Source organism: Centroberyx gerrardi, chromosome 7 (assembly GCF_048128805.1).
Source record: "Centroberyx gerrardi isolate f3 chromosome 7, fCenGer3.hap1.cur.20231027, whole genome shotgun sequence".
Lineage (NCBI taxonomy): Eukaryota > Metazoa > Chordata > Actinopteri > Beryciformes > Berycidae > Centroberyx > Centroberyx gerrardi.
Window position 1 is genome coordinate 28,695,565 of NC_136003.1, and position 10,000 is coordinate 28,705,564.

At 43.5% G+C, this 10,000-nt stretch overlaps 1 protein-coding gene across 2 annotated transcripts in view; it reads left to right on the forward strand.

The window, feature by feature from the left end:
* The first annotated feature begins 140 nt into the window (after window positions 1-140).
* caskin2b (CASK interacting protein 2b) overlaps window positions 141-10,000 on the forward strand; it is a 32,730-nt gene continuing 22,870 nt past the window's right edge. For both annotated transcript variants that reach the window (XM_078284755.1, XM_078284756.1), the window contains exons 1-4: window positions 141-236; window positions 2,601-2,746; window positions 5,415-5,510; window positions 8,422-8,552. In XM_078284755.1, coding sequence (XP_078140881.1) covers window positions 2,603-2,746; window positions 5,415-5,510; window positions 8,422-8,552 — 371 coding nt within the window. In that variant the 5' untranslated portion in view covers window positions 141-236; window positions 2,601-2,602. The remainder of the gene's footprint in view (window positions 237-2,600; window positions 2,747-5,414; window positions 5,511-8,421; window positions 8,553-10,000) is intronic.

Sequence of the window (10,000 nt, forward strand, 5' to 3'; positions counted from 1 at the left end):
CTGTTAAACATGTTTAGGCCAGCGGTTTGCTCATAACTGTCATTTTCTGGCTGGTGCATTGTCATTCGTGTTTCTAATCTAGTCTCTCTCTCTTTCTCATCCGTCTTTCTCGTCTCTTTGCCCTCTAATCGTCAGGTTTTCGGGCGCTGCACCATGCTGCTCTCACCGGGACCACCGAGCTGCTGTCTGCCCTGCTGGAGGCCCAGGCGAGACTGTGGACATCAAGGACAGCAATGGTTAGATACACACACACACACACACACACACACACACGACCCTAACCTGAACCCTCATCACTACACTGCTAACTTTAGCCCTAACCCTAAACCTAATCCTAATTCTGATTTCAACCCCAAACCCCAAGCTCTAACCCTAAACTAATCCTAACCTTAAAGCTGCACTAGGCCCCAAATGGCAGCGAGAGGTAACAGTTTGAATGCTACGTTTTTAAGATTATTGTTTGGGAATTTTGGGCAAGTTTAGAGAGACAGGAAAGACTGGGAGAGAGAGGGGGATGACATGTGACAAAGGTCCTGGGCCGGATTCGAACGTGGCGTTTACATGGTACGCACCTTAGACCACTGAGCCACCAGGATGCCCCAATAATCGTTTTTTGTTCATTTAAATAATTCATCAAGTAAATAATTATAACGTAGATATAACTACCTTACTCTGCCGTCCCTCTAGTCTGATTGGTCCGTGCCTCGCCACATCATCAGAGCGTGGAAAAACAGTTGAAGCCAGCTGAACTTCAAGTTGTAGCTGCGCTCACCTGATGCGCTGCTACATTTTACACGCTGGAGTTGGTAGCTTCATGTCACCGGCTTCCATTGAAGATTAATGATGTTGCTTTGTGTCCTGTAACCTGAACGCACCGTAAGGACTTCAGTACTTAGAAATCCTGTAAGGTGACATCAGTAAACTGCACACAGCACGCTCATGTTTACCAACCGGCCGGTCTGTGATGCTTTATACCAAAGATACCAAAGACACGAGAGAGGAAAAGGTCTAACGTTGGTGAGTCCAGCTTTCTCTGCTGCTGTTTAGGAGACAGTTTGGATTTCATTCTTAAGTTTTGATTTGTCACTTCCTGTGGGCAGGGAAGTAACAATACCTGAGACCAGAATCTCATTTGGTCAAATAGGGAGAATCTGTAGCACCTCAATTAAGGGGAATGGGACGCAGCCTCACTTCTTGCTTTAGGCTGGTTAGACAGGAGCCTAGTGCAGCTTTAACTCTTACCCAAACCTAAACCTAATCTTAATTTAATCTTAACCCTTAACCCAAATCCTAACCCTATACTAACCCCTTAAAGAAGTGAGGTCATCAAAATGGTGATTTTCCTGATCTTTCTATCCTTGTGAGGACATCTGGACGCCATTAACCAGGTTCTGCTAAAGTCACTGAAAGCAAATTTAATTTTCCAGTGATTACCTGGTCACATGAACGTCATGAGCAACTGTCCGGCTCTGTGCGTTCAGCATTTGACACCAGAGTTGGGACTCAAGTCACATGACTCGGACTCGAGTCAGACTCAAGTCACAATTTTATTTGCTGGAGACTTGACTTGATGCAGGAAGAGAATACTTGAGACTTGACTTGACTTGGGTTCAAAAGTCTTGAGAAAAGATCTTGTGTTTGTGTGAATGTTTTACAAAACACACTTTTCACTGTTTTCTGAATTTGTATGGAATGATTGAATTGAAGTTGAAACTCATGATGCTCTTACCAAGTTTTTATCCTATTAAAACCATATTGCATTGAAAAGTCCTAGATATTTAGTTTTCTTTAAGATATTAAATTGATACTGGACTCTTGATTTGTTCTGACTTGACTTGCTGTTCTACATTTAGACTTGGGACTTGACTTGAGACTTGAGACTGACTTGGGACTCGAGCAAAGCTGTCTTGGTCCCACCTCTGTTTGACAGTAAATGTTTCCACTGCTCACACCATGTCCTGACAGCATCAGCTGGCCCAGTACATCACAGCAAATTAACAACCGATATGTACTCTTTGTTTACTGTAGCTCTCTATCTCCGTCAGCCCGTCTGCATCTGTTTGCCTCTTCGGTTCATATCCAGATGGTGTGTGTCTGTCGTTCTGTAGATACAACTCAGTTTACACACCTTTTTAACATAATATAAATCTTAATGATCTACATTTATACATCCCAGTAAGTAGTATCAGACTGATGTGAACTACATGAAAATTAGGTATTTTAAAGGAACCAGTGCATATTCTAATACTGTTGTTTTTGTCCTGGTGATTATTTGCCTTATTGTGTTCACTGACAAGTGTTCATACTTTACCCACCTTTCTATTATAGACTGGATAAAACTTTAATGATTCCCCTGAGGAAATTAGGTTGTTGCAGCCGCAGATAATAGAACCAGTGAAGTCAATAAGACTGAAAGTAATAACAGAGCAAATTGGGTGGCGGTAAACGTAACGTAACCAACAATGTTAACTCGATATAACTCGAATAGAACATATGAAAGTAAGAGAAAGCAACATTTTCATAGAAACAAATGTGTACTCTCTATCATATATATAAGAAATGATAATGATAACAGTGTATTTGTCACCCGCCCCCTGCAGGAATGCGTCCGCTGCACTACGCTGCCTGGCAGGGCAAAGCTGACTCGGTCCTGATGCTGCTGCGCTCCGGGGCGTCAGTCAACGGGGTTTCACAGGACGGACACATCCCCCTTCACCTGGCCGCACAGTATGGACACTATGAAGTGGTAAGTAGAGGAACACACTTAAAGTCGCGCTTTAAGAGTAACTAAACACTAAACCCAAATCTGTACAGAGCCTGACGTCTAAAAGTAAAAAACATGCTATTGAAACTGCTATCTGCTATTGGCTGATCTTTGGTGCCAGGTGATGTCACCACCTGTTGTACTCTATAGAAGGTGACAGTTGGCCATTTCGTGTGGTGTTTCTGATATTTTGTCCATCCCCTATATTTGAGCACACATTCTCTCTCTGACACACACATTCACTTTGCCCAATTCTTGGGTTAAAACCATAGACTGTAAAAACAGACGGACGTAATGAGTGTGACAACACCCATTTGCTTTGAATCCTGGAGATTGTGTTTACGGTTGTTTTTTTGGAGCCGGAGCAGCCAAAGTGAAGCAAAAGGGTGGAGCCAAGGTGGAGGGGGTGGAGTTCGGGTTGTCTGCAGAGCCGCAGCGCCGCCTGCTATTGGCCCATAACGGTGACATGTCGATCACTGGACAGGCGACCTGTCAATCACTAGGAAAACAACCCCGTTTTATATCCATTATATCATGTTAATGACACAATTACTTTGAAACCCCCGACTCAGTAGATTGATTTGAATTCATGTTTCAATTAATTCGTGCTTACTTTAGATTTGTGATTTAGATGAGAATGACCCTGGATGGATTTCAAGTGACTGCACTGTCGTTTCATCATGTCCTGGTCAGCGGTAAACAGGTCAACATGCTGCACTTAATTCACCACAGAGCCCCAAAACACAGATGGGCCCGGGCCGGGGGGCAAAACGCTGTGTGCGGTGTGTCCGGTAATTGCAGGGATTGAGGTGGGGACTGGGGGGGGGGTGTTGTTGTGATTGGATTGCACAAAGATCAGGGGGGGGGGGTGGTCAGGAAACAAGATAGATGGAGGGAGGCAGGAATGAAGCTGGAGGAACGGCACTGGATTTATAGGGATTCAAATGGTGATAATGAGGGGGATTTAGGAGGATGGGGGGGAGATTCGGGATGATCAGATTTTAGGAAAGGGGGGTGAACTGTGTGTGTGTGTAGGGGGAGGAGGGGGGTGATTAGCGACCCTCTCCGTTCCCAGTCTCGCCCCTGTCCCAGCAGGACAGATGTGAGGAGGAACAGGAGGGGATGTTTTGACTGGCCGATGAAATGAACATCACGGAGTGTTTGTAGCGACACACATATTTAATCCTGAGCCAAATTTCATTCTCAGCTGTGGCTCCCTCTGTTATTAATGACCATTTTAGGGCAAGATCAGCTGTAATCTAGGTGAGGGAAAACAGTCCCTTGTAGAAAGCTGTTGCTGTGCTTTCTGTCGGTCCCCACTGTGGACGAGTTGTACAGGATTTTGTGTAGTTTAGCAGGGCATCTGCAGGTCCTTTAAAAAGTCTGATTAAGTCTTAAATGATCTCAAATTAAGGCATTAAGAGGCATTAAACCGTCTTACAAACAGTAATTAGTTATTTTTTTCACTATGGTGCACTGCATGTTCACTCTTAGATTAATCCTTCATGCCCCTGAACTATTTTCCTGCTGTTCTTGTTCATATTCTGCCCATTTATAGTTTCGCAACTTTCATTAGCTATGGTCAATCAGGAATAGGCTGGTTTTCCCTGCTTTGTTTCTTTCTTTTGTGTTTTTTAAATTGGTCTTAAATCCAGTTTCAGGTCTTATAAAGTCTTAGATTTGGCTGTCTGAACCCTGCAGAGCCCCTGTTTATGTCAGTGTTGGATTGTATTGAAATGAGCTGTAGCACCACCTCAGACTCAGTATGTAATTTATCCCCGGCGGCCCCAGCCAAAGCAGTGATAATAGCACAGAAACGGCTTGTTTTACCCGCCTGTTTCAGCCCAAATAGAGTGTGTCCTTGGATAAAGCTCCAGGTGCTGAGTAACGGCTTACATCATCTCACTGGCTTAGATGTCGTGAAACACAATCCACATTACAGCATCGGCATAACACAACCCCCTCATGGCCGGGGTCCCTGCCTGGGTCCGCATGTGTTTCAGCCTGCAGAGGGAACACAAGAACACACACACACACACACACACACACAGAGTTCTACAACATGTGTGTGGGAGGATTAGACCGATATATCACTTTGCTGATATTTGCCTTTTAATAAAAATCTGATATCATCCAGTCACTGTCATCCACTTCTGATAGGATGGATGTGATGCAGTTTGATTGATTATATATTTATTGTAGAATCAGTACTACATTGGTTATCTATGGGAAAACCGTAACGTGAACTGATTTCTAATGACACATTTTTGATCAGATTCCTCTCAAATATGCATGAATATGTTATTTTTTTTGTCCTCCTCTTTATTCTGGGTTTCAACAGAATAAATGGTATAAATGCTGATGTTTCAAAGGCTTTTCCACCCTGACAAGAATATAATTCTGGGGAAACACACTGAATACTTTTTATATATTATATTTTTCAGCATGAAAACTGTCAAATTTAAAGATACTGAATACACAAACAGCAGCTTCAGTCGACAAATATTGGTTTCAGCCTTCAAAAACCCATATCAGTCGAACCCTAGTGGTAGTAGTCGGTTTATACATGTGTGAGCATGCGTGTGTGTGTGTGTGTGTGTGTGTTATTGTATTATTTGCCATGTAAATCTCCTCTGTCTGTGTTTCCCAGTCTGAAATGCTGCTGCAGCATCAGTCCAACCCCTGTCTGGTGAACAAAGCTAAGAAGACACCGCTGGATTTGGCCTGTGAATTTGGCAGGGTGAAGGTGAGCCTGTGCTGCCATGCATTTATGTGTGTGAGTGTGTGTGTGTGAGTGTGTGTGTGTGTGTGCGTCCGTCCTCCCCCTAACTGCTAGTCCAGTCTTATAGAAACAAAGTGAGCCTGAGAGTGTTAACTGATGTTCCTGCTGTCAGTGTGACAGCTCATTCAGCTCTTGTCAGGACACTGCAGGGTCACAGCTGGACAAACACACACACACACACAGACACACACACACACACACACACACACACACCCTGGAACCTCTGGGAGCCTCTGGACACATGGGATCGATTGCGTTGCTACAGCTACTCTTCCTTTCCTCTCAGTAAACATTAGCTGTTATCTTTGTATTGTCTTTCTCTGTCTCTTTACATGTCTTTTCCTGTCTCCACACTGTTTTCTTTTCTCTCTGTCCCTCTCTCTTACTCTCTCTCCTTCTCTCTCTCTCTCTCTCTTACTCTCTCTCCTTCTCTCTCTCTCTCTCTCTCTCTTACTCTCTCTCCTTCTCTCTCTCTCTCTCTCTCTCTCTCTCTCTTCCAAATCTAAATTTGGTTGCTGCTATGCTCAGTTGGTTACCTTAGATTTACATCATTAAACCAATTGAACTTTCAATCAGTGATTGTATTCTGTCTCTCTTTCTGACTCTGTCTCACTCACACTCTCTCTCTCTGAGTAATGGAAAGTGATGGAAAGTGTTCATTCAAAAATTTCAAGCAAAATCAAAAATACGAGCAAAAGCAAGAGAGGAATTAAAACAGTAATTTGTCTAGTAAAATGACATTAAAAAAGAGAGAAAGAAAGATAAAAATAGGTAAGGATAATAGAATATTCTTTTATCATATATTATGCTAAAGTAGAAGACTTGGATACGTTTCACAGTGTGTGGGATTATGAAATTGGATGGAGAAATTAGATGTAATGGCTTAATTTATAATCATTTATTTATTCAGTTTGTGATTGTCCTTGTTGTAAACAGTCAATGTAAAATATTTTTTTATTGAAGTATTCTTAGAACTCTCTCTCTCTCACACTCACACACACACACTCACACTCACACTCACACACACACACAGCCTGTACGTGCATCCGTCACAATTCTTTTAAATCTCCTTGAATCTGAGAGGGAATGAGTTGGAATGTAAAAAAAAAAGAGAGAGAGAGAGAGAGCGAGAAATAAAAAAAAAAGAAAGAAAAAGCTCCAGGCCTGTTGTTGGAATCAAAGTCCCTGCTCCTGAACAGAGCTGCTGCGTTGAGTTCGAGAGAGAGAGAGAGAGAGAGAGAGAGAGAGAGAGAGAGAGAGAGAGAGAGAGAGACATTGTGAAGCAGCGGAGGTGAGCGAGGGTGAAGTAATTGTTCCCTAACCCCCGCGAGCGAACACGGCTCTCCACTGCACTGGAGAAGAAAAATCCCCCTTCAGCCTTATTTATCCGGCGTGTGGTTTGGAGAGGGGAGGAGAGAGGAGGCGAGGGTGCGAGGGGAGGAGGGGAGGAGGGGAGGAGGGGACGACATCGTGGAGCTAATGGCAGGTTTCTAGTCAACGCAGCCGGTCGCGGCGAACGGCTTTGTTTTGACTTGTGTGAGTTTGTTAAATGAGACATGAAAGCGAAGTCTGTAACTACTGATCCCCCCCTGGGGTTGATTTAAATTTCACTGGGATATCTTTAGAGTGGCTGCATGTGCTGTCAGCGCTGGTGGAATGACCTCTGCGTGATGTGTGTGTGTGTGTGTGTTGAGGCATCAGCTGCCATATACTGTAGTGATGCCAGGGTGTGGTGAGGGCAGCTGGTCTCCCTGCAGGCCTCTATGTTTCCATGAATCTCTCTCCTGCGTTACCTCCTCCTTTTTAACACAGAGAGCTGCGTTTCCATCCAACTGTTGAGCAAATTTTTCAACGAACTTTTGAAATGTTGTGAAAAATATAACTAAACGGTTTGGTGTGTTTCGTCAGCTGGGTTCAAGGGGAAAAAATGGGCTTCGTGAATGTCCAAAAAAATCCATGAGAAAAAAGAGAGAGAAATGAGAGAGATGAGATGAGAAATAATTGATTAGTATTGGGTAGTGCTGAAACGAATTAGAAACTAATCGATTTAGTCAACACTTGCTAGTCACAGCTTCACAAATGCTAGGATTTTCTCTGTTTCATATCATTATGAAATGAATACTGTTGTTTTTGCTCATTGCTGGGGTGTTGTTTTTATTTTGCACCGAAGCCAATGATCTACCGGGGACACGTGGATGATTTTAGTGTCTGTGTTCTCAACACTTAACAGGGAAGTTGACCAACAAACTTGGTGTATTCCTTTAATGAAAAGTCCATGTCCTCCACCCTAAGGCGTTTAGAGAACATCCCGTTCAGAAAACTCAACAGTACCGTTAACGCCCTTTATACATGCAGAATACACAAAAACCAAGAACGAATCTCCATGCAAGAAATGAAGGGGAGGAGATGGATCCGAGAAGAATTTAGACTTGGGTGCAATTCAGCATTAATACTGTGTTCCTAATATTTTGTGCCGAGTGTGTGTTCCAGAGATGTGTTTCACTCTGTGTGATGCCAGACGTCTGGAATCATTTATAGTGTTTTGGGTCACTAAGGCATTACCTCATACTCACCTGTGGGGCCTCCGAGGTATTCAGTTCACATCACACAAGTCCCCAAGGTGTGTGTGTGTGTGTGTGTGTGTGTGTGTGCTTGACCTCATCGCTGAGTGTGTATTAGTGTGCATTTACTATATCCAATTGCCTACAAGTTTTGGAAGCAGTTGCAGCTTGGACTCATCACTCTCTATCTTCCTCTATCTCTCTCTCTCTCTCCCTGGTTTTCATTTTGTGTCTGGCTTCATTACTTTCTTGATCTCTGCCTTGACCCCTTGTCTTTTCACCCCCCCACCCCCCCCCACCCCGCTCCTCCTCAGGTTGCCCAGCTGTTGTTGAGCAGTAACATGGTTGTAGCTCTGTTGGAGGGGGAGAGGAAGGAGCAGACGGACTCGGCCTTCACCACTCCTCTGCACCTCGCCGCCCGCAACGGACACAAAGATATCATACGGTAAGACGGACGCCGCGCCGCTCTCCTTCAGCCGGTCGTCGGTCAGTTTTAAAAAGTTTAGTACTAGTATGATTTTCCTTTATTTAGACAGTGGGAAAGCAGAGGGGGAGAGAGAGTTGGAGGAGTCAGCGGAGGCGGTGGAAACACTCAACTATGTCTGGGAACTTCATTCAGATTTTAAGTTGCAGGTTTTCATTTCTGGCCAAACTGCAAAAGTCAAAAATTGCCGTAACCTTTTGAAAATGGATGGTCACAAGAAGGATTGTTTTGACTCAGTTTAAGGTTATTGTTAGGTGTGTGGTCTCCGATGAGGTTAAGGTTAGGGTTATGTCTGTAAACAAGGCTTTCGCTGAGAATTGTGATGAATTCCACATTCGCAACTTGGCCAGAAAGTAACAACCCAGGCATTAGGATGAGACGTGATTACATACAGTATTTATTGTGAGAACTGACTGGGCGATTCTGATAGTTTTGCATCGAAGCAGACAGTAGCCAATACTTTGTTCCAGTATTCAGTATCTTTAAATTTGACCATTTTCATGCCAAAAATGTAAAAAAATAAAATAATCACAAGTATTCAGTGTTTTCCCTCAGTGAATTTTATTCTTATCAGGGTGTAAAAGCCTCTGAAACAACATGACCATCACGGGACACTAAAACCCTCCAGTGAAACACAGGATAATATTAATAAAGCATATTGATGGGTACTAAAATGTCCCTTCAGAATCAATTCAGGTTATGGGCTTCCCATAGACAACAAGTATAGCATCGATAAATTCTACAGTAAATATGTAATCAATCAAACTACATCGTATCCATCACATCACAGGTAGACAACACTAACTGGACCAGATCTGATTTTTACTAAAGACCAGTTATCAGCTCAGTATATTGGTCTAACCTCGCTGCAGACTCCCCTTCCCTCCAGTCCCAGCGCAGTAACTCTGCCTAAAGTCTGAAGCCCCGGCAGCGCCTCACATGTCTGTGGATGGAGGAGGGAAGCGCTGTCACTCTGACCCAGTTCTGCCATTCCCACACCGCAGTCACTGCACTCTATAGAAGAGCTTCGCAGCCTATATGGGTCAGTGGTGGAGTCGGGATTAGTGCGTCCGGTCCAGTCATCAATGCAGAGCTGATTGGCTCTTTAGCGATGTTCTCTTCTTGTTCTTCTCTCTGGCACTAAGCCACTTGACTTAGATTGGTTTCATTTGAGAATGAAGCAGTGGCGCTTTCCCATTTCATTGCTTTAATCTGAGTAGTGAAGACGAGTTTCATATATGCTGTGAGGGTTTACATGGCCGCCTCCCACTGTCTAGAAACAGTTTCTGTGTTTAGTGGAAATTTCTTTGGCGGAGACGAATAAAAGACAAAAATCAGAATCCGTTGTTTCAAATCACCATTACTTGATAAATAGCGTTGTTTCTAGAACTGTTGTGTAAAAGCAATAT